The sequence below is a fragment of the Silene latifolia genome, chromosome 5 (genome assembly GCF_048544455.1).
Source record: "Silene latifolia isolate original U9 population chromosome 5, ASM4854445v1, whole genome shotgun sequence".
Lineage (NCBI taxonomy): Eukaryota > Viridiplantae > Streptophyta > Magnoliopsida > Caryophyllales > Caryophyllaceae > Silene > Silene latifolia.
The window spans coordinates 81,356,505-81,381,931 of NC_133530.1; the positions used below are offsets into that span (position 1 = coordinate 81,356,505).

The 25,427-nt window shown below is 39.4% G+C and overlaps 2 protein-coding genes and 2 long non-coding RNA genes across 5 annotated transcripts; 3 read left to right on the plus strand and 1 right to left on the minus strand.

Moving 5' to 3' along the window:
- The first annotated feature begins 1,217 nt into the window (after window positions 1-1,217).
- Window positions 1,218-5,887, plus strand: LOC141657635 (putative protein phosphatase 2C 5). Its single transcript, XM_074464928.1, has 8 exons — window positions 1,218-1,387; window positions 2,375-2,634; window positions 2,723-2,894; window positions 2,971-3,188; window positions 3,284-3,391; window positions 3,586-3,711; window positions 3,808-4,037; window positions 5,387-5,887. Exons 2-8 carry the CDS (start codon window positions 2,425-2,427, stop codon window positions 5,604-5,606), a joined length of 1,284 nt encoding a protein of 427 aa, XP_074321029.1. The 5' UTR covers window positions 1,218-1,387; window positions 2,375-2,424; the 3' UTR covers window positions 5,607-5,887.
- Window positions 5,888-7,601: 1,714 nt separating this feature from the next.
- Window positions 7,602-8,666, plus strand: LOC141657637 (uncharacterized). Of its 2 annotated transcripts, none has more exons than XR_012548817.1 (2): window positions 7,602-7,689; window positions 8,297-8,666. It is a non-coding gene; the product is annotated as an uncharacterized LOC141657637 (long non-coding RNA). The 2 variants fall into 2 exon arrangements; XR_012548816.1 differs by having other exon boundaries at window positions 7,608-7,689; window positions 8,302-8,666.
- Window positions 8,667-10,165: 1,499 nt separating this feature from the next.
- LOC141657638 (uncharacterized) lies at window positions 10,166-12,558 on the plus strand. The gene is made up of 2 exons (XR_012548818.1): window positions 10,166-11,458; window positions 12,230-12,558. It is a non-coding gene; the product is annotated as an uncharacterized LOC141657638 (long non-coding RNA).
- A 539-nt stretch (window positions 12,559-13,097) lies between these two features.
- On the minus strand, window positions 13,098-16,144 carry LOC141657636 (BTB/POZ domain-containing protein At2g13690). Its single transcript, XM_074464929.1, has 2 exons — window positions 15,156-16,144; window positions 13,098-14,261 (listed from the first exon to the last, which is right to left on the minus strand). Exons 1-2 carry the CDS (start codon window positions 15,897-15,899, stop codon window positions 13,344-13,346), a joined length of 1,662 nt encoding a protein of 553 aa, XP_074321030.1. The 5' UTR covers window positions 15,900-16,144; the 3' UTR covers window positions 13,098-13,343.
- Between the last annotated feature and the right edge of the window lie 9,283 nt (window positions 16,145-25,427).

Here is a 25,427-nt window from a genome sequence, read left to right on the forward strand (position 1 = left end):
TGGGGCAACAAATCCCTAAAGAAGGAGTGGTTGAGTGAATACAACTACAAGATACATTTACGAAAGTAGTCGTATATTTTGCGTTTCTTGTTAATGTGTTGGGTCCGTCAATCACGTGGCCACCTTAGCTCTCCCCTTTTATTCCTGGACTGCACTCTGCACATCCCGCATTTTCATTTCCCGTTCTCTTAAAACTTTATATACTCATTCGTAATTTAATGATAAATAGTGAAATACTCTATTTATATGAGCGGTTTTTATAAATTCGACTATGTTCTAAATAATATTCCATCCACTTCATTTGTATTATCCTACTTTTTATTTTAGGAAGATTTAAGAGATAAATATTAAATTACTTTATTCCTTTCATTACTCTTGGGAAGAATGAAGACAATGACATTTTGATAATTAATTTGGAATAAATTTTGGAGAAAAGAGTACAATAAAATTAAATTGGAGAAGTGCTTATTAAGTTATTATGAATCAAGTTTAAGATAATAGCTTTTTACCTTTTTAAATGGATTGAAAGTAGAAATCATGGAAAATTTTAAAAAGTCTGAGTTAGGGTAAACATTTTACTTTCTCTGTCTTGGTCATTTGTTGCCCTATTTTATTTTGGGGTCCGAATAGGCGCAAATCATCAGTCTAAGGCTACTCTCTCAGTCAATTGTTGTCATTTCTCTTCTAGAATTGCATTTGATGAGCAATTTGATCATTCACTCTCAATTTGATCAACTTGTCATCTTATAATTGGCTCACATTTCTTTTCTTAATCTTTGTGCCCAAAACTTAATGACTTCTCAACATCTATTATGTTAAGGGGAATTTTGGGCACAAAAGTGAAACCCCAAGGATATCATGAGTATTCTTAAAAGCAGGAATATCGTGGAAAATCTAACAAAATTAATGGGTACCACATAAAATTGTGGTATTTTTTTTCGTTTTTAAGTTGAAACCGTTTTAAATGAGGCTAATTGCCTATTTGTAACATAACCTATGAGGAAGATTGATGGAATAAAGCTAATATTAGGAGCTTAGAGATAATAGTCAAAGAACACACAAACTCTTTGTATTGAAAAAATGTATTGAAAAAATTAAAAATTTGTCTTATAAACCCATATAGAGTGATATTTAACCTGTATGTATTAAGCTTAAAACGAATATTACCGTCTTAAACGACTATGAATTGACTTCCGCCTACATTTTTCCGAACACCCGCGTCTTCCCCATCTCTCTCTCTCTCTCTTAACTTTCCTTTGATCTTTTTCCACATAAATCTGGCAATGTCGTTTTCTGTCTATTTCTCTCTCTAAAAATAACTAATTTCCCCAAATTTATCACATCTTCTTTTCTGTTATTTTCATCCCTCTCTTTCACACTTCGATCTGTAAGTTCTTCATCATTCCACATTGTTTCATTTATTGCTATCGATTTATTTTATTTTCTATTTTTCATTTTTATTCGATATAATTTCGAGCATTTTTCAGTGAATAGAAATTTGTGGCGTGCATAAAATTGTTGATTTCTCGCAATTTTTCATTGTTAATAATGACATTTGACTCAAACATTACTTCATTTGAAATAAATTGGCGTCTTCTACTTGTTCATGTGCTTAATATCTGTCATTATTGTGAAATTTGTGATTTATTTTGTAAATTTTGAACTGAAATCTCCGCCGCGAAAGTGAAGATGTAGGTGAATTTATGGTTTGTTGGAGTTATGTTTGTATTAATCTGTCATTTGTGCTGAAAATGCTGGTTAATGTGATATATTCAATTGAAATTTGCGAAATTGAAATCGCGGCCTTAAAGGAGAAAATATGAGTGAATTTGTGATTTGTTGGAGTTCAACTTGTATTTATCTGTCACTTGTGATGAAAAGGCTGGTTCATGTGATATATTCGAGTGGAATTTATGAAATTGAAATCGCGGCCTTGAAAGAGAAGATATGGGTGAATTAATGGTTTGTTGTAGTTCACCTTGTATTTATCTGTCATTTGGAAAATGCTGGTTGATGTAATATATTCAAGTAAGATTTAAAAATTTAAATTGCGGCCTTGAAAGAGAATATATGAGTGAATTCATGGTTTGTTGGAGTTCAGTGTCGATTTATTTGTCATTTTACCGCGTTATCTGGAATTTGTCGAACATAAGAGTTGAATTACTCGGTAAAAGTTATGCTACTGCTGATTTGGTTGGAAATTGGAATGTATTGTGTTCTTAGTGTTAGGATCATGAAAAGGAGAATTACGAGATGTTGACATATGTTGTTGATTTGATTGAAATGTGTAGTGTTCTTAGTGTTGGGATTGAAGAGGAGGAATAAGAGATGATGTAAAATATTGTTGATTTAATTGAATGTATTGTGTTCTTAGTGTTAGGATTACGAAGAGGAAAACTAAGAGATGTTGAAACATAGCTCAAGATGAGCCAGACGGAAGTATCGCAGGTGAACCCACCTCTTATTCCACTTGCAACACTGATTGGTCGTGAACTTAGGTCTGAGAAGGTAGAGAAACCCATAATTAGGTATGGACAAGCAGCTTTGGCTAAGAAAGGAGAGGATTATTTTCTTATAAAGACTGATTACCAGAGAATCCCTGGGAATCCCGACACTTGTTTTTCTGTTTTCGCGGTAATGTTTTTTTTTTTTTTTTTTGGTACTTGGTCCTTTGAGTATGATTTGTTTGACGGATTTGCTAAACTAAGTTTGTTGATGGTAGATATTTGATGGTCATAATGGAATATCAGCTGCTATATATACTAAGGAGAACTTATTGAGTAATGTCTTAAGTGCCATACCCGAAGGTGCTAGTAGGGAAGATTGGCTTCAGGCTCTTCCTCGTGCATTGGTTGCCGGGTTTGTGAAAACTGATATCGAGTTCCAGCAAAAAGGTTGGTTCTGTTCGCAGTTGTTGTGTCCCCACATTTTTAGTATTTTCTACATTTTCTGATTGCGTGAAATGAACAGGCGAAAGATCTGGGACAACAGTCACTTTTGTTGTGGTAGATGGATGGACTGTGACTGTTGCGTCTGTCGGTGATTCTAGATGCATACTGGACACACAAGGGGGAGTTGTTTCTCTCTTAACTGTGGATCACCGCTTAGAGGAAAATGAAGAAGAAAGAGATCGTGTGACAGCTAGTGGTGGTGAAGTTGGAAGGCTTAATATTTTTGGGGGAAATGCGGTATAATTAGTGACTTTATATTTCATATTTTCATGGTAGTTTATTCAGCTAGAATATACTTGAATAAGCCACTGATATTTGTTAGGGTTTTCCAGGTTGGCCCTCTTCGCTGCTGGCCGGGAGGACTATGCCTTTCTCGGTCAATTGGTGATACAGATGTCGGAGAGTTCATTGTTCCAGTACCACACGTTAAACAAGTGAAGGTGAGTCATTGGCATATCCTGATAGATTTCTTGTCAGATTATTTTGGGTGTGTGTAAAGTATTCACAAGGGCGGTCTTGATACTACGAGTTTTGAATCAGCTCATTAGTATCACCACTCAAATGGCTTTAATCTAGATTAGATGACGTTCGCTAGAACTGTTTATAAGAGAAGATTGACTTGAATTGCCTTCAGCTCTCTGATGCTGGGGGAAGACTAGTTATTGCTTCTGATGGTATTTGGGATGCTCTATCATCTGAGGCTGCTGCAAAAGCTTGTCGAGGTTTACCAGCTGACCTAGCCGCAAAGCTTGTTGTTAAGGTTAGTTTATTTACATTGATAGGGTGCTATGCTTTTTCCTTGCTCATTAAGACGATAATTCACACTCTAATTTTGCTTCCACTGGACATGGATCAGGAAGCTTTGAGATCAAAGGGTCTTAAGGATGATACAACTTGCTTAGTTGTTGACATTATTCCCTCAGTTCACCCGGTATTGGCTCCAATGCCTGCTAAAAAGAACAATGGACTGAGCTCACTGCTATTTAGAAAGAAATCTCTGAAAGCAACGAGTAAATCGTCTAAGCTCTCTGCTGTTGGAGCTGTGGAGGAGCTTTTTGAAGAGGGTTCTGCTATGCTTGCAGAAAGGTGAGCATTTATCCCTTGCACACTTCTTTGCATCATTTGCATACTTCAATAGTGCTGCTCAATGTGAGCATTTACTGCTTGAAAGAGCTGGAACAGGGTGACGCTTGTTTTGGTCAGTGACCTAGCTATGTGACTTTCTTTATGTCTGTCTCTGATAAACTCTATATCAAAAGTGCTGCATATTTCAATAATGTGCAGTCTTGAGTGTAGATTTTAAAAATCTAGGACACGCAGCATGTCAGTGTTTTACGACGCTTGCTCTTTTTCACGACACTGAAATTGTCGTGAATGCTTTCGTTTTGGTCTCTTGTTTTTCCCTTGATATTCGCTTAGCTGTCAGATAGTTAATGTCATTCTGCTGTTATCTTATGCCTCAATTCTAGCACGACAAGGCTGCCTTGTATCTTAAGGTGGTTTTGTGTTGTAGAACCACTTAATTATTTTAGAGAACTTCCTTTCATATTCTCTGTTGAAAGATCTGAAACTTAGAAGTATACTCTCTGCCTTTTGTGAACTGAAAACTGATTTTTGTAAAGATGGTTTTTCTGTTCAGCATTTGTAGAGCTCTGGAATTTGGCGAATTTTGGAGACTAATACCTTTTAATCGTACCTTTATTGAGAGAGCCTATCATCTGTCTAGTAAGAGTAGTGACCATCCAAAAGCTGGATGTTTTCGCCTTAGTTTGCCTTTACATTGGGCGTGATCCTTCTAAGCTGTCTATCTCCAGAAATTGTAGTTTTTGACAAAATGACCTACCCTCAACGGAGCTGTACCAATAATTAGGGAAAAACAATAATGAAATTTGGTCAAATTATTAGGTATATAGCGTGTTGCAATCATTTAAGTTTCTCTGCATGCAAAGACAAGAATTAGTGGTCTGCGTAGGTTATCTTTTTTTTATGAATTTTTTAATTGTTCTTACGTTTGTGATGGATGGTTTAGACAATGAATCATTGCAATCTTAATTATGGATGTCACGGGATTAAAGGGAAAACAACTAGATTTTTTTGACAATCTGTTGCACACTTAACAACTACTCAACAACTTGTTTGTTAATTATTTTACTCAACTTGTTTGTGTAATCTGTTATGTTGACCTTTTGTGTGAAATTAATTGCCGCCGCATCATAATACTATTTTAATTACACGATAAACTTACTCTAAGCTAGGCATTGCATTTCTTCAAGTGGTAAATTACTACTCAGGCCATTTTAATGCATGCATTTGATTTTCCGTCAATGTGTAATCTGTTATTTGCCACAATAGAGAGTTAGAGACTACGAGAGCGAAATGCTAATAGCTGCCCAAGCAACAATACTTGATGGTGTATCTGTTTTTGATATATGCAGGCTTGGTAAGGATTTCCCTATGAACCCAGATTCTGGCCTTTTCAGATGTGCCATCTGCCAGGTGGATCACCCATCGAATGAAGGTTTATCTGTAAACTCTGGGCCATTTTTCTCGCCTTCGTCAAAACCATGGGAGGGGCCCTTCCTTTGCACCAACTGCAGAAGGAAGAAAGATGCCATGGAAGGGAAGAGACCGATCAATCCCACATTGTTCACCTAACCATTTTATCTGGTGATATATTCTTCTATTCAATTGTCGATATATATATATATATATATTCTTTCATTCTCTCGGAAGTGTGAGCGTGTTTACATTTCTTAGTTATGAGTGTCGTAGATTTGTGTGTATGAAGTGAGGTAGAGAATATACAGAAGTTTTTTTAGGTTTTTCACCTTTTCTGCAATTGTTCAAAAAGTTTCTTGTAAAGTGGTCTTGCACCGGAAAAAACTGTAGAACATGTTATTTACCCAAGTAATCGTATAAAATATTTATTTTAATAACTACTGTACCTTTTTTAAGAATATCTGGGTAAATGACGTGCGTTTTACAGTAAATGTTGATGTAAAACCATCGTTAGATGCGGTTGTTAATGGCTAGTAGTGTCGTGTTGCTGCTGACTAAGTTTTGCTTAGCTTTCGAAGTTGCTCACAAAGAAGCATGAAGTAGATGCTTGGCTAACAACTTCTGCTATGTAAGCATATTGGTGAGTACTGACTACTGAGGGGCTCATGATATTCCTGGCTCGCGCTTTTTAATGAACTGATCGGCGTTAAGAATTTCTGGATTTGTCAGTTGAATCATCGTGTATTCGTATTAGGACAATAACAGCGATTGTACTTCCATGCCGACTTAATAACAGCGATTGTACTTCCAGGCCTTTTTTTTTACCGACATCATCACATATAAAACTTCATATTCAATAGAAAAAGTTGCATACTTTATTTATGGTCCCCTTTTCCTCTTCCTTTTCTAACATGAACCGGTTTCGAACTTTAGAAACCGATTTCCTTAACATTGTTATTGCCCCTAGATCAAATTGTCAGCTCTATTAACTACCAAAATGCTGAACCTCTATTCACTTATTTCCAAGAGCACGAGTCTCTTATCGCTACCCACAGGCCACAACTCCAGAAGCTTGCATTGGATCATTTTTCGTATGACGAGACTCGCTTCTATTTTCACTGTATCATTCTTATTCGAGATATTTTCCGATCTTAACTTTCCAGAGCAAACTTGTTCCGATTATTTCAAATCCTACCCTCGATTTCAAATAAATCGATTCGAGTAAGGACGCTACCAAATCAATTCAAAGTTTGGGCCATATTTATGTACAATTAACAACCCATTAAGTAAATCCAAATTTGGACAAATGAATTCTTATTAGGGCTGAGCAAAACCGTATCGGGTATACGGTTTTTAAATTCACAATTTTGTCGATACGGATCCGACCCGGTTTAACCGTATACCCGGTTTTCGTATATCCGGTTTTCGTATACCCGGATACGGATTTCAGTTATTTGTTCAATTTATTGCATACGCGATAAAACCGGTACACCCTAACTTAAATTTAATAATAGGTTACATATTAAAATAATCAAAATTTCAATATTCATTATACAAATGCAATAGGGAAAAAGAAATTGCACAAGTTAAAGTGATTTTGGTTAAACTATTTAGTTTTTGTAAGATATTATTTGTTTTATTTATTTCTTTTCAAAAACCGTATCAGAAACCGTATACCCGATTTTGTTTTTGCCTGACCCGGATACGATACGGTTTTTTGAAAACCATATCATATATACGGAAATTCGTATCGTATATATGGAAATTCGTTTAATTGAAACCGTATACCATATCGTATCCGTATATTAAAACCGTTTCGTATATTTTTGCTCATCCTTAATTCTTATACTCCCTCTATATTTTTATATATGACTTTCTCACATTTCGAGACACTTCCTTCTCTCTTCAATATCTCTTAAAATATAAGACTAAATATTATGATATGTATATTCATACGAAATAGTTTTTCGTAAGGAATTTAGTGGTACTATTTTTATATTTTTTGAACAAATATATTTTTGTAAATATTAAAGTCAAAGGCTTACCTCGTAAATGTAAAACGTCATATATAAAAAAATAGAGGGAGTACACCAAAGAATTAGGTCAAGCAAACTTATATAAATAGCTGCAATTGTCAGCCCTCCAAAATAGCCGCCACACTTCGTTGTTATGTTCTTACAACGTTGTGCGGCGAACATGATAATTTATTTCAATTCAAAAGCAATAATATCTAATTCAGGTAATAATCTTCATTTTCTTCTTCATGTCTGTTGTGATTTTGTTGAATTGGGTTTCTTTCTTTTCGGCATATTCCGTAAGATTGGCTGCGTACTTTTCGATGGCGTTATTCATACTGATTGTCACGTTAGGTTTTCAACTTAACGTCTTAACCTATGGTACTATGATTATAGGGATTTTGCCGTTCTGGTATTAGCCCTAGTGAATCGACCGTATCATGATTATTAATAGACTAATTTGGGGATTTACTAGTTTTGGGTGATGGGATGACGCTAAGGGTAAAGTGTCTGAATGTAATCGCTAGGGATTTGATGATTTATTCGCATCAGTATATCCCTTTCATTTAACACCCTAGGACAAATCACCATAGGTTTAGATAATATCCCCAAATGTGTTCACTTATTTTTCCAAATGTTGTCACTTATCACACTGTTATAGATGTCTTACTTGAGAAATATTGGTGGCTCATATGGGATAATAAGATGTTTTACTAGAAAAATATTGGTGGATCATAAAAAATATTGGTGGATAATATGATAGTTTGAATTGTTTGATGGCCTATGCAAAACTTGGGAAAATAATGTATATTATATTGATACTTTTTGGAGATAAGATGTTCCTTTCGAATTTTTTTGAGAGAGGTTGTGATGTCTTGAACCAACAAAATAGAAAGGGAAGAGGTTGGATAGGAGTATTCTGCTGCGGAATGAGATTGACGAGGATGAACAGAAGCTTACAGAAGTAGATGTACATCTAAATTAAAGGCGTTTGATGTTTGTCATCTCAATTCAACTGATGAAGCGTTTGATGTGAAGAATGATGCCATTTCAACAGTTGCAGCAACTTACAGGCTTGCAGCTACAATGACAGAATACACCCTATAAAAATGTTAAAACCATTGTAGGTCAAACCTCGAGTTTTTCTCGTAACTGGTCTATGTATTTCTCCCTTAATTATATAATTAATGAAGTTTCTATATTTACGTTGTGTTTTAACAAATTTGTGTGAACCTGCCTTTTTTTTTCCCTTTCCTGCTCTGATGCGTAATCTTGGTGACAGTATACATCTGAACTACACACAGTTTTCATGTTTAAATACAGATGTTAATGCTTAAACAGTTTAAAAATACGGAGTAGTTTAGTTTCACATCACGGATAAGTGCTAACACGGTGATTGCAGCGTATTAACAGCGATTGAGGAGGTATCCATTGATTGGGGTATCATATCGCGTATATATTGCATTTAGTCTTGGTTATTGTGCTGGAACAGTGAATGACGACCTAATTAATGTGAACAACAAATAACAAAAATAGACCAAAGAGTACTACCTCGACTCAATGGCACGAGCCTCTTATGAAGGACTTCCGCCACCAAACCTGAAAGGCGTTGCTAAGATTAGGGCATTCGGTCCCGTGCTTAGAGAGCATCAAAGCCGCTCCATGAATAACGCATACTGTTGCTTTAATGGAGTTGACCTTATAAAAACAGGTACTCGTCACATAATTTAGATCAAGTTGTCAGCTCTACTAACATCCTACCAAAGTACGAAGTACCAATTATGTTGAGCTTCTATTCAATTACTAGTTTAGACCCCGCGTAATGAATACGGGTTTATAATTGAACTAGTTGTTGTTTCATATACTCGTCTATGTGTTTTTGTTTCGTATAATAAAGGCTCTGTTGGGTAAAATTAACTGAAAAGAAGCTAATTGAAACAGGTAGCTGAAAATCGAAAAGTTAACTGAAACCTAGAAAGGTAGCTGAAATTAGGAGACGATAAGGTAACTGATTATATAAAAATGAGTTTGACAAATTAGCTGAAAAGGTAGATGAAAGATAACTCATTTTAGGTAGCTGATTTCTCAAATGCGACCTGAGATAGCATTTTATTTTAGGTAACTTATTAAAAGTCATTAAAAACTGTCAATTTTATTAAATTACAGACAAAAGAAGGTAAAATTGATTAGTTAATACTCCCTCCAATCCAATCCATTCCAAATCACCTTTGTTTTAAAATAACAAGTTAAAATCTACCTTTGTCTATTTTGAAAAGATAAGGCAAATAATTGAGATTAATCTATATTAAAATGTAGTATGAATTAATATAAAATTTCATCATTAGTTAGGATTTGTGTTACCCCAACTCTCCGACACGGGTGTCCTGTTCGACACGTGTCGAGTGTTGGATACAATACAACTATTTTGTGCGAATTTTTCTATTTTTTGGTCTAAAATGAAGTGTCGAAAATCGCATCTATGTCGACACAATAGGTGTTGGACATGCAACACGACAACCAAGTGAAATGTCGGATTGTAAATTACCACCTACTATTTACCGTATTTTACAAACAACCACCCTGTATTGTGTTTATTACAACTTACCACCTATATTACACGATATACATCCAAACTACCACCGTATTTCATTCCCGATCATCAATTTACTTAAGTACCGACTCGTTAAGTTAATAAGCTATAAAATGACTAAAATACCCTTACTTTAATTTACTTAAAACCCTTGCTACCCCTAAATTAAAAGATAAATTACTTTATCCATCACCAACACTCTATAATTCATTCATCATCAGTACCTTCATCCTCCAAAAAGAAAAAAAAAAACAGAAAAATGAGCTGTGAATTATTGAATTGCAACACAAAACCCCCAAAATTGAAAGAACCCTAAGAATTGGTTGCAGCATAAACACAACTAATAGCACCATAAATTAGTATGGAAAACTCTTTCATCATCATCATAATCAACCTTATCCTACCCTCTTTTTGTTAATTTCCACCCACTAAATTTGTAGATCTTGGGTTTTCGTGAGAGGGGAGGGGATTTCGTGGGTTCGGGTGATGGTGGCGATAACTTGGAGGTCGTGGTGAGAAAGGCGGCAAATTTGGTGGTGCGATGAAATGGCATGTCTAGGATAGCGATGCGGAGGGTGGTGGTCAGGTGGCTACGGTGAAGAAGTTGTGGTGAGAATGTGAGGTGGTGGTGGGAAGGAGATGGTGGGAGGAATGATTGTTGGTTCTCCTAGCTGAAGGTGCACAATTTTGCCAGATTGATTTTGATTCTTCAAAATTAATTTGACTTAATTTGATTTTGATTGTATTTTGGGTTCAAAGACAGATTTTGTTTGTCTTTTAATTTAGGGGTAGCAAGGGTTTTAAGTAAATTAAAGTAAGGGTATTTTAGTCATTTTATAGCTTATTAACTTAACGAGTCGGGACTTAAGTAAATTGATGATCGGGAATGAAATACGGTGGTAGTTTGGATGTATATCGTGTAATATAGGTGGTAAGTTGTAATAAACACAATACAGGGTGGTTGTTTGTAAAATACGGTAAATAGTAGGTGGTAATTTACAATTTTCTCTAAGGTTTATTATTGTTAATTAATGGTTGCTAATAATAGTCTATTAGTTGTATGAAACAATCACAAATTCTCATTTGTAACTAACAAAAGCTGTCACAAGCTTATACCGTGAGACAAAAGGATAAGTGGAAGAGGCAAGTGAAAGAGCCGAGTGGAAAAGGGTTCTAAAAAATCAAAAGCTTGTAACTGTACCAAGAGGAACAATAGAAAACTTGTAGAATTAGTATTACAAAGGATTAGGTCAAGTGAGATTTGTGGCCAACTTATATAAATATCTTCTATGGTCAGCCCCCTAAAATAGCCGCCACACCTCGTTGTTACGTTCTTACAACGTTGTGCGGCGAATAGAACATGGTCATTGTTCAATTCAAAATAATTGAGGTAATTAATTGAGGTAATAATCTTCATTTTTTCTTCTTCAATATTATCATTAATACAACCATGCCTGCTGTGATTTTTGGGTCAGGTCAAAAGTCTTTTCTCTTGTCGATTTGGGATTCTTCCTTTCTGGCAAATTCTGTAAGATTGGCTGCGTACTTTTCAATGGCGTTATTCATACTGATTATTGTGTTAAGTTTTCAACTTAACAACTTTACTTACGGTTCTATGTTTATAACCATAAGTTTATGAAATCAACCCAGATATGATCACTCAATACCCAAATGTGATCACCAATTCTCCAAATATTGTCAACTATAACACTATTATAGATGCCTTATTTGAGAAACATTGGTAGAATTTGAAAATCATCTGGATGATACGTAGAAATATTGGTGGATATACCGTAGTAACTATGTTTTACCTGAAAATTCATCTGGACGATATGTTTAAATATTGCTGGATGATACATAGTAACATGTAAGTACTCGAAAATCATCTGGATGAAACGTAGAAATATTGGTGGATGATATAGTGCTTTACTTGAAATATATTGGTGGATATACGAGGGTAAGATCTCTTATTTAGATGTCTTGCTTAAGAAATATTGGTGGATAATACGGTAATTTGAATCGCTTGATGGCCTATGCAAAACTTGGGAAAAATTATGTATATTTTCTTGTTATTTCGCATTATATTGATATTTTTGTTTGGAGATAAAATGTTATTTTGAGAGGATTTTTTTGAGTGGATTTTGGGGTTGTGATGTCTTGAACCAATGAAATAGAAAGGGAAGAGGCTGTTAGAAGTATTCTGCTGAGGTATGAGCTCGACGAGGATAAACAGAAGCCTACAAGAGTAGGTGTATATCTAAATCGACATTCTTAATTCAACTGATGAAGCGTTTGATGCTGGCCGTGTCATTTCAACAGTTGCAGCTACAATGGCAGAATACTCCCCACACTAACTTGATAAAACCATTGTAGGTCGAATATCGGGTTTCCTGTAACTGGTCTTGTTTGAATCTCAAATGCCTATGTATTTCTCCCTTACATAAATTAATGAAGTTTCTATTTGTTGTGTTTTAAACTTTTAATAAATTTGTGTGCACCCGCCTTTATTTTCCTCTCTTGCTCTAATGCATCATCTGTATCTAAATGCTGATGCTTCAAGTCTTCAATTACGACAGATTCATAATCTGAAACAGAATCATAATCTCGGTGACACTATACATCTGATCTAGCACACAGTTTTCATGTTTAAATACGGATGTTAATGCCTAAGCAGTTTAAAAGATACGGAGTAGTTGTTTATCAGCTATAGTTTAGTTTCACCATCATTGAAGAGAAATAATCGAGTATTTCTTCCCATTCAACAGCATCTGGTACATGTCATGGATAAATGCCAAGTAACAGAATGATTGCAGTGCGTTTTAACAGCGATTGGGGTATTGTATTTCGTACATTGCATTTAATCTCGGTTATTGTGCTAGAACTGCTCGATAATATGGTCATATGGAAACGATCACCTTATGAACCTTCACAAAAGGTAATGAAATGAAATCGGGGTAGAAATTTAGCAACATGATTGTAAGTCAATGTTTCAGGTGCATTTCCATTTCTCCCTACCAGTTGTACGAAGAAGCAAAACCGAAATAACAGGCAAGTCGTAGATTGTTTGCAATCTTTCACAAAAACAATACTCGGTATCCCGCATAGAAAACAATGTACTCCTACTTTGGCAACAGATGCCTTGCGCTTGCTTAAGCTCGTTACATTTCTACACTAACTACATTGTGGTACACCGGTACTACATAGATCAATCTACAGCGCTGCGACATTACACTAATGGTACAAATTAATCTGAACTAAAAATAATAAAAAAAAATAGTCCAAAGAGTACTACCTCGACTCAATGGCGCGAGTCTCAGAGCCTCTTAAGAAGGACCTCCGCCACCAAACCTGAAAGGCCTTGCCGAGATTAGGGCATTCGGTCCCGTGCTTAGAGAAACATCTAAACCACTCCATGAATAATGCATACTGTTGCTTTAATGGAAGTGTCAGCAAGGTCTGACCCATTGCTTCTTCCAATTCCCTCACATTCAGTCCCTTTCTACACCTCTGCAGCCACCCAAAGTCAAGTAGCATTGGGCCAAACCACGACCGGAGAAGCCCACTTCTAGATTCAGGACCGCATTGTAATTTTCTTGTCCCCATGGCTGTGAACAAAACCGCTGAGATCCGGCTTAGTTCGTATCTCACCATGGGAGAAGCCCTTTCGTGCAGATCAAGTAAATTTGTCTGTGCAGCCCACACGTCTACGAAATCTTCAGCCATATGTCGATCAAGTAGGATTTCTAACAGCCAGTTGATATTTTCCACCTGCCATGAGACTGATTCAATCAAGGGTTTATTGAGGTTCTTCTTACTGTTTAAGTCATCCTGGAACAAAGTAACTAACGACGACAGACAACTATGACAAACAGAGTATAAATCATCCTTGGTAATATCATGATGATCTTTCTCGTAAACCGAACTTTTAGATAAGAGACCCTTGACCATGGATTTCAGCTCATTTCTTGGTTTAGTATTCTCACAAGCAGTGATGGAACGAATCAACTGACTCGCCAGATTCTGCTGAGGTGTATTACAGTCATTCAGGTTGAGCCTGGAGAATAGTTCAGTACTACTTGCATCATCAAATTTGAACTTTGAGAAGAGTTTGCTCAGTTTCTCCTCCTCTTCTTCCGTCCAAGGAACAGCCTCAAGGTACTTTAAGCAAGATTGAACACCTCGGTTGAACTTAATGCTTGCTGATACCTAGAGAGACACGAGCATACATACGCTGTCAGATTTTTCCAAAATATGAGAGGTAAGCATACATATTAACATACGGTAGCCTTATGAGAAAAAAATGGATTTAGTATTTTCCTCGTCACACCTAATACTACAATGTATTTCAAACTGTTTCCAAACCTCACACAGTCCACCATTTCCCTCAAAAACACACACTATTATTTGTTGTTGTACACAGTATACATTTTCACTTCGGTTCATCTAGAGTCAAATCTGTGTGTTATTAACACCGAGTTAAGATTGAGTACATTTAACACTGCATACACCACAAGCGTGCTCTACACAGCTGGATTTTGCAGTAGATATACCCGGACGATGGAAGAATCCACCACCTCGATTTATTCTACTGAGAAATTAACAACACAGCTGCAATTACACTTAGGCAGGTCTTCACAGCAACAGTTTAATCAGACAGACAGATAGACAAACAGGAGAGTTTTCATCATGAAGCATATTCAATAATCTTCCCCTCAGTCCCATCTCCATTATGAAGTTCAATCATGTCGTTCAACCTAAACAAATTCCACTGTCCAAAGTCCAAACCCATCAAATTACATAGGAATTAACACCCGAATAATTTGTTCAACAATGCACAAGCATAACCATATTAACCAATTCAAAACCAAGTTAAAAACAACAGCATATTCAGAATGACATCCCATACATTTGCCAATCTCCACAATCAAGTTCCAGTCATGTATTTGTAGCTAAATACATTCCTCAGTAAACCGAAACACATCAACCAAAAATGACTTCATCAACAATGCACAAACAAAAAGATAAACTAATCAAAACCATAACTACAACATTAACCACAAATTATTCAAATGATGAAAAGCAAAACCATGGTGAAACTACCTCAAGAATATCAATAGCGCGATAAGGTCCAATTTTGATCAACTTCCTAGCAACATCCTCCTCAAACATAAGCTCAATCGTTTCGCGAAAAATACCCAAATCCTCAACATCAGGCACCTCAATCCTCCAAAACCCACCATTTTTACCACCATTACTACTATTACCATTAATCAACCCATCAAAAACAACACTATTCTCCTTCAAAACCCTAGAATTAACCTCCAACACCAAACACCCACCTCCATTTTTCCCCTTTAAGCTCAATCTCACATCATACTCACACTCAACCTCAACCTCCACGTCACCCTCCAAAATCACTTCTTTCATGGGACCCACCACATCCACATCCACCTCAACCTCCACCTCATCATCAGTAGGACCCACATTGTCGATGACCTGGCAATGAGGGATCGGGTCATCAATCGGGGAAACCCGACCAGGAGAAAGAATCTTTCTCGGGTCAATCCGACCCACTAAACTTAACCCGGATTTAGCGCTCATGGGTGAGCTTGATACTGAACTAATTACCGATTTCGCTAGGGTTTCTGCGGTGGGTTTATTGTAATTTGGGCGGTATTTGTAAGGGAGTGAAATTAGGGTTTCTGGGGATTTTGGTGGGCTTTTAAATGAACAACACCATGACGACGATGATGAAGATGATGAGGGTTTGATTGTTGAATTAGGGTTGGGGTTTGATTTGCGACGAGGGGGTTTTCGGTGAGAAGGGATTGATGAGGATGACATTGTTAGTGGGGAAATTGATTTGGGAAATTAGGGTTCTTGGAGAATTGGGGGAATAATTGATTGATGAAGAGAGAGGGAGAGTGTGAAGTAAGCAAAATAGTAGTGAAAAGTGTGAATGTCGATGCAGAGAGATTCTGTTGGATTATTGATTGATTGATCGATCTGGGAGAATATTATTCGTCTTCTTGTATTTTTGTTGTTGTGGTTAGAAATTACCGTTACACTGGTTTTGTTATTAGAAGGAAAAAGCAAACTTTCGGAACACAATGCATGGATTAAAATAGCTAGATAAACCATTTTTTATATTTAAGACGATTTTAAGTAAGATCAACTGAGTAACTTTACTCTGAGTTATGGATACGAATGTGAAGTTAGTTTAAGGCTAGGTTAGTAATTTAGCATTTTTATTTCTTTAATTTAGCATTTTTATTTCTTTATATTAAAGTCCAACCTCTAAAAAACCCATTAATGAGGCTCGATCCCACAACCTTTTGGTTTGAAAGTCCTCACTATTACCAGTGTAACCCATCCATCTTGTTGTCATTTCTGCATATCTTTTGATATATATCTTTGTTAAGACCTGAGTTAAAACAATATGTACATATAATAATTATTAATTGTACTTCTAACTACGAAAGCAAAATGAAACCTATTGGTACACTCGAGCTCGTAAATGTGAACTGCGGGATGGCGATAAAAATACAAGCTATTTTCACCATAAAGCTAAACAAAGAAAAAAACGAAATGCAATTGTTGGAATTGAAGACGATAATGGTGAATGGTGTACCGAGGGACCTGCTATATCGAAGGTTATTAAAGATTATTTTGAGCAACTGTTTTGCACTTCGAATCCGTCTGATTTTGACGAGGTATTGTCCTGTATACCTCCCGTCATTACTTCGGATATGAACCAAACTTTCTCGACGACCCATTATGCGATGAGGAGATTAAAGAGGCGATGTTTTGTATGCACCCAAACAAGGCACCCGGTCCGGATGGTATGCACGCTATTTTTTATCAAAAGTATTGGAATATAGTCGGCCCCGATTTATGTACTTTTGTTCGAAATTGGTGGGAGGGAAGAGGCAGTATTGATGCAGTAAACTTGACGAATGTCGTGTTGATTCCGAAATGCTCTTCTCCAAAAAAATTACGGAGTTCCGTCCTATTAGTCTTTGTAACGTTGTGTACAAGCTTATTTCGAAGACAATGGCTAATCGACTAAAACCGTTGCTTAATGGTTTTATTACGGAAAATCAAAGTGCTTTTACTCCGGGGAGGCTCATAACGGACAATGCCTTAATAGCCTTTGAAACTTTTCATGCTATGAAACGAAGTGGGGAAGGACGTAACGGAAATATTGCTTTGAAGCTTGATATGAGTAAGGCATATGACCGGGTGGAATGGTGCTTTTTGGATGAAGTTATGAAAAAGATGGGGTTTTTATCGATGTGGAGGAATAGGGTTATGAACTGCGTGTCTACAGTGGCTCATTCTTTCCTCATAAATGGGCAGAATTCAAGGGTGGTGCGACCAAGTAGGGGGCTTCGACAAGGAGATCCGATATCTCCTTACTTATTTCTTATTTGTGGTGACGCCTTTTCGCACTTAATTAATGAGGCAGTAAATTTAGGGAAGCTTCACGGAGCTCGGGTGTGCCGAGGTGCTCCTAGGATTTCCCATCTTTTTTTCGCGGATGATAGTATACTTTTTGCTAGAGCTAATCAATCGGAATGTTCGACAATAGCTGAGATTATCAGTAAGTATGAACGAGCATCGGACAAGATAAATTATTCCAAATCGGAAGTGGTGTTTAGCAAAAAAGTATCTACTAATGTGAGAATAAATCTGGTTGCTGCGCTAGGAGTACGAGAAGTTGAGAGACATGAAAAATATTTGGGGATTCCTACCATCATAGGGAGGTCAAAGAAAGCGGTCTTCTCGTGTTTAAAAGAGAGAGTGTGGAAGAAGGTGCAAGGATGGAAGGAGAAGTTATTATCGAAGCCGGGGAAGGAAGTGTTAATTAAAGCCGTTGCACAAGCTATACCGACTTACATGATGAGCCTTTTTGCTTTGCCGGAAGGTACCATAGATGAGATTCACATGACTATGGCTCGTTTTTGGTGGGGCTGGACTGAGACTCAAAGAAAAATTCATTGGTGGAAATGGGATAGACTTTGTCTACCGAAGAGCAAAGGTGGACTTGGGTTTAGAAATTTACGAGTGTTTAATCAAGCCCTCTTGGCTAAGCAGGTTTGGCGACTTTTGATGAACCCCGATACCTTGGCTGGGCGCGTAATCAAAGCTAGATATTTTAAGTCTTGCTCCATTCTCGAGGCAAGGAGGAGGCACGACCCAAGTTTTGTGTGGCGGAGTTTATGGGGAGCTAAATCCCTCCTTAAAGAGGGATTACAATGGAGAGTGGGGAATGGGGAATCGATTGGGGTATGGGAGGCGGCCTAGGTACCGGGCGAGCGTGGTGGTATCATTCCAAGTCCGAATATTGAGGCTGACCCGTCTTTACGTGTAGAAGCTTTTATCGATAAGGAGCAAGGCATTTGGAGGGATGATGAGCTGCGTCGTGTGCTCTTAGCGGAGGAGGTACGTTTGGTTCACAAAATACCCCTTAATAAAAACTTACCTCCTGACATTATGTATTGGTGGCCTAATGTGGACAGCGGGCCGCCCACGGGGGCGCTTGGATGAAGGGGCTCGAAAACAAGCGTTTGCATTTTGTATGGAGTCGCCACCAATTTTTATGGGAAATTGGAACCGTTCGAATACCTCGTGTCATGTCAAGACACAAAGTAGTGACATGAACACTAAGCAATCGTTACCCTTAGCATTCTATGTCTAGAATGACTCTCGTGGATGCCAATGAACACGGGTGCTCACGGAGATCTGGAGTAAGGGGTGAGGGTACGTATTAGGAAGCTCTTTTGATCGAACACCTAATCCCGCCCGCCTCGATAGCGGCCTCTACTAATGATTAGGGAGTTTATTCGTACTCGATATATCGTCGGCTATATGCATGCAATGCAACATCCATAGATTAATCCTAGCATGTGAGAATTAGACTAAGTCGGTTGACACATAATTAGCATACAATTGGGTCGAAGTAGGATTTAACGTTGATTTACATGCGAAAACATACAAGTGATAAAAGGAATACAATAATTATGAATTACAATAATAAAAATTACATTAATTACAATGAGATAGGCGATTTATGTCGGAAATACCTTTAAAACGGATGATTTGATAAAAAAGAATAAAAGAAAATAAAATTACGACAGATCAGAAGGCGATAATACAGATATTAGTTGATTAATACGTAATCTAAACAAACTAGGTCAAGGCAGAAAAGGAATTCAGGGACAGAAATCACCCTGGAACAGGCGCAGCAGACACTGCGCCCTTTGGAAGAGGCGCAGCAGTTGCTGCGTCTGTTCCAAGGGTGAGTTCTGGCTGTGAAGCCGGAACTGCAAATCGTTAATATTAATTGGTAAATTTAAAGATTGATTATGATTTTAGACTCGGATGAAAGTGATTAATGGATTATTTTACATATGAATATGTCATAAAACAGTAGAACATGGATGAGACGGAATTAAACGGATTAATTATGTGAAGGGTCGATGTTAATTAATGAACAAACTAACTGAACGAATTAACTAGACTAAACATGAGGAATTGAGGACGAATTAGTGATGAACAATAAATAAACAGATGCAAATTTATCAACAACGAATTCCAGAAACTCAATATGAACGGATTGAACCTCTGAAACCCGAAACTTGAATTTAATGACGAAAAACCCGCAAATATGAATTATAAGGGATTTAAGTCGGACTTGAGGACTAATTAAGCATGAATGATGAATTATATACAATATACATATGATCTATAAATTACCGTGATGAAGAATTAAAGAACAAAACAAAAGGAACAATTTTGGTATGAATTACAGAGGACGGAGGAAGAAGAAAAGAAGCAGAATCATGCAGCCTCACGAAGAGGCGCAGCAGGTGCTGCGCTCCTTCGAAGAGGCGCAGCAGTTGCTGCGTCTTTTCTCGACGTCTGTCTACTGGAAATCCGCAAAAACAGGTTTTAAAGACGGTTTTAGAAATCGATTTTAATGAGGTACTTCCGACATAAACCTTACAATTGTTATGCAATAATTAAAATACAATAAATAAAAGGAATATACACCCTCAGACTTACATGTTGACGGAACGAGAAGAACTAAGAAGATCGATTAGTGATGCTCGACGCGAATGCAAGGAAAGAGTGCCCTCGTAAGAGGAAAACGATTGATTAATTAGATTGATTGAGTGTAGTGGTCAAATTGGTCGGTCATGCAACGGAGAGGCTGGTACCCGGAAAGATCCGAGCTTACGTGGTCGGAAGTCCAAGCACGTAGGCGCCAATTAGTAAGAACGAAGTCTAGAATGCAAAGGGAGAAGAGAAGGGCGGACACTCGCGTGAGAAATATGAGGAACGAAAGCTCCTATTTATACTAATCACGTGAAGGAATAGGGTTTCGGAGACTCTTTGGAAGTGAATCTCGGAAAGATATAAAAAGATACGTAAATCATGCAAAGAAGGGCCTGGGAAGAGGCGCAGCAGCCACCGCGTCTCTTGGAAGAGGCGCGACTGCCGCGTCCCTGTTCCCGTGAGGTTTCCTCCTTTTAAGAAAGATCTCCGTGTTTAAGTTATGGTAGGACGGATTTAATTCGATTATCTTTTGAATATTACGGGATATTGTTTGCCAAAAGATAAAATTTGATAAATATGGAATAGAAATATCCGGAACATTCCGAACATTCGACTCGGATTTAACAACTATCGAAAAATGGAGCCGGTTTTGACCCGGACTCCAAATGTACTCTAATTATTGCCAAAACGACCGTATCGGCACGTAGATGACAACTAAGAGGTTGACATTAATATTTGAGCAATCACTTGACGATAATCTTACGAACTGTCACTAATCGTTCCGCGAATCAAACATGCGGCCCAATCATCACCGGGTGGTTTGCGAGGGGTGCAGAAACGAGGTGTCTACAGAGCCCCCACTTTGACTGAGGCTTGGACAAGGCGAAAGTCAAAGTATAGCCATCAGGTCAATCGAAGATTACAACCTCGACGACTATGGCGACGCGAGGCGCTCACGGGGTCCGAGCCAAGGACCTGTCGTCGGGAACATTTTAGAGTCTGTCGACTATCGTGGAGGGTCGTTTAAAGTCCATTAGACTACGTAAGGAAGCTCGCCAGCCATAAGAAGAGATCATACCGAGACTTAATCGAACTTCGCGGGAATAAGAGATATTGAAAACAAGCAGACGTCGCAGAAACTGGGGGGAATCGCTGCGCTCGGTCTCAAGCGAACTCTAGTTGGGGAACATACCGACGACTAGGAACATCTTGATCGTCGTAGGGGAAACCCTGAATGAGCAGTACTGCAAAATACTACTGCGCCGGGTAAAGTGATTTGACGACTAGGAACATCTTAATCGTCATGAAAGAAAGTCTTGAGTGAGCAATACTGCAAAATACTACTGCGCCGGATAAAATGGTTGAGCAATATCACAAATATCTTTGCGCGCGCGGATAAAATGAATTTGGACAATACTGCAAAATATTGTCGCACTGGATAAAATGCGGCCGGAACGAAAGGAAATCGTCGAAACGGACCAAAGTGATAAAATGTCATCGAGGAAGAGGCGCACCAAAGATGGGCCCACGAATAACGAACTCATAACGGATTTTTGAAAATCCATATGGAGGGAAACAAAGGAAGAGGCGCAGCAAGAGCTGCGTCTCTTGGAAGAGGCGCAAAGACTGCTGCGTCTCTGCTCCCCAATTCAAAGAATTCTCGCGTAAAAACGCGAAATCAGAAGAGATTTATTTCATTATTTCGAAACATAAATTACTCCATTCTCTCTCAAATCTTCACCAATTTCGTCGAGGTTGGATTCAAAAGCTTGCTTAAAATATGACTAATCGAGGTATGTGCTTTAATCTTGCATTAATCTTCCACATTTGTCGAATTTTGAGTCATTAACATTAGGGTTTTCGACCCTTTTGATCGAAAATTTGGGGCTTTTCCCCCAAATGGATTTGTCATGCCAAATTGATACTAGAAATGAGTAGTAGGCAATGTTAGGAACATAACCATGTATTTACTTCGAATTTTCACCAAGTTTTGAGCCCTTGAGCGAATTTTGAGACGGTTTCACAGCTAGATCATAAATTACTTCGAAAATGGCCTTAGGATTGCCCATTGGTGATGAAATTTGATATTCGGGACCCTTGGATGATGGGTAAACTTCCTACCATCTTGGAATTTTGGTTTGTGACAACTTTTTCAGGACACCTTTTAGGGCATAATCGCCGTTATAGCGAAATGCTGCCGAATTTTCGACTCGAACTCGGAACTAGGTCTTGACTTGGACTTGACTTGACCCTATTCATCACATGAGTGATTGATTTGGTGGGAATATGGCCAAGGATGGCCAGAAAGGGGCGATTTCCGGGCCTTGAAGGCTCGAAATACTACTTAACAAAGGCTTGTCATCATGTGATGCGGCCTGGATTTGCTTTAATCGTTGCAGGTGACGATGCTTCCACTTCTGGGAGAGATCCCATGGATGTAGATGCCGCTGTTGTTGAGGAGGCTTTGGAGCAGGCCTTCACCGCTGCGGTGATGGCTGCTGCAGAGGAGGTTCCCGAGGAGGAGGCCGCTGATGAGGAGGAGATTCCGAGACGGGCCCATCTCGGACGAGGAGGTCGCCAGCTGAGAGGTGCTCCTGCGTGGGCTGAGACCTGGGAGAGTAGGCACCTTGTGTGGGCTGCAGAGGGTCACTTGTCCTACAGGACGGTGAAGAGCTTGGTAAATAGGAATTCCCTAACTCATTACCTATCCTTTTCTATTTTTGTTCAAATCTCTTTTAAATTTATTTCAAAACTAAAGATAGCTTTGTTTCAAATCATAATAGGAGGCCGGAACATCCGGTCGTTCTCGGGTATACGACAAATGATGGAGCATTACGAGCGGGCCGTCGGAGGAGGAGAGGGCCATGATTGAGCGCGAGCGTTTGGTCCTCTGGTTCAGTCCGGAGGGATATCGTGAAGAGGAAGTTGCGGGCCAACCTTAGCCTGGTCCGCGCTTTCTTGGATCGATTCTGGGACACGACTTCCACGTTTCACCTGCCTTTTGGTGAGGTGGGGGTCACCTTGGAGGACTACGGCATGATTTCTGGTCTGCCGTGTGGGACTGAGGAGATGACGTGGCCGGAGACTGGCATGAGGGCGGATTCGGCCGAGGCGAGGAGGTTGATCGGCTGGAACCTGTCGCCGAAGGCTGTTGCGGTGCGGGTTTGGTACCCGACCTATGTTCGAGATTACTTTGCGGGGAAGACCCCGACATCGGTGGTGATCGATGGGAGGGAGACGGCTCCTCCTCCTTGTACAAAATGAGCAGAGGGCTCTGTCCCGTGGCTTTGGTGGTTCTTGTCTTCGATTTACCTCGAGACAAGGGTGAGAGGTCACGACGAAGCTTCTTCCCTTTCTTTCGACGACTGAGTTCCCTAGGGCGCCGGGACCGGTCATCACTGGTTTTCGGTCCTCATCCGCTTTATGAGGGCCATGGTTCGTCCGGAGTTGATGGAGAAGGGGACTTCTCCCGGCGCCGTCGGACACAGGCTACTTGTTGGAGGTATGAACCTTCCTTTAGATCAACGTAAATTCCTTTCTTTTATCAAAGATCGAAAGATCGTCATTGACTATTCTGTTTTATAGGCGTGGGTGTACTCCTACTTTCCGGGCCTCGCGCCCAAGAGGACGGAGCCGTTGGAGAGGGCCTATCCCGTGGTGAGGGATTGGGTCATGTGTCGGACGAAGAGCAAGCGTTCTTCTCACAACGTCTACCGGCGGGATGTGAACGCCTTCTTCACCGAGCAAACGAGTATCCCACTTGTATTCATTCATTTTTGCCCTTTGCTTTTAAATTAATCATAGGAATGACCTTTGCCTTCATATTGTCGCAGTGGGTGCCCAGACCTTGGGCGGAGTATGCTGGAGCGCCTCCTTTTGTTGCTGAGGTCCTTCGACCTAGGAGCTCGAGTCGGCTGCTGTTGTGGACGTCGATGGGTCCTGTGTGGTATCTGGGCGAGCGGTTAGCTCGTCAGTGCTTTCGGGGCGCGTTGACGGTTCCCGTCGATCCTCCTAGGACGATGTTTAGGGAGCCTTCTGAGGCTGAGAGGGAGGCGGACTTGGCCGGTGTCGGTGGTGACGACCTTCTTCTCCCCGGCGAGGATTACTCGGCGTTCCTTTACGGGAGGTTGGCGTACTGGCCATTAGTGGTGAGTATCCTTTACTTTTCTTTGATTGACTTCGGGAATTACGACGAAAGATCGTCGATTAATGAGAGTTATTTGTCTTTGCAGGAGGTTGAGGCGGCGGGCATCGAGCCCCCAGAGTACCCCGAGACCCTTGAGTACACTGACGCTACTGGGAGGACGACGATCTCCGAGTTACGTGACTTTGACGTAGCTGTGACGGATGCTGGCCTAGATGACTGGCAGCATCTGATTCGGAGGGTGAGCTCCCATTTTGCATAGTTTTCGTGTAAGAACACATTTGATTGAATTTGTTTAATTTACTGAGAATTCTTTTGAAATGCAGGTCGCACCATCTCGGTTCGTGGCACTATGGAGGGTGGCCAACCGGCTACGAGCTACGGCCATTGAGGCACTCGTCGGCGGTCGAGGTCGTCAGGTATGAACCTTTATACCCATTTTTCGATTTCCCTTTGATTTCCAGTTTTGATTGAGTTGATTGACAGGAGCCAATTCGTTGCTGTTTGCAGGGTGACCGCGAGTCGGGACGGAGTTGGCCCGTGCTCGGGAGGAGACGGCTCGCTTTGTCGAGGAGCTCGAGTTTCGGGATGCCGAGATCGCTGCTCTTATGGCGAGGGTTGCCGAGCTGGAGGGCGCCCAGCAGTAGCTTGTGTAGTTTTGTACATCTGATTTTGAAACATTTTTGGACTTGGTTTGGGGCGCGAGCCCCCAGTTTACTTGGTCTTTTTGGCTTGTTCGGGGCGCAAGCCCCCAGTTTGCTTGTACATTTGTACCTTGTTCGGGGCGCAAGCCCCCAGTTTGCTTGTACATTTGCTTTTTGTTGCATATATGACGGCCTGAGTGCCTTTGCTGCTGGGTTGTGCTGTTTGTACCTGCAGGTTAGTTCTTGAACAGGTTTGGTAGACAACGGTTTACGCCGTCATGCTGCCGAAATTTACATAGAAAAATCACGCAACACATACATTTTATATACGCATAAGGCCTTTAATTAGTGCAAAATGAGACTTAAAAGGACCAAAATGCAAAAAATTTGTCAGAAATGACCGAACGGTAGGGAGGAATGACCGGACGGTAGGGAGGGCTACCCCCTAAAAAAAAGAAAAAGAGAAATCTATAAGTTAGAAAGTGGAGAAATGAAAATATTGAAATTTTATTAAAATGAAAA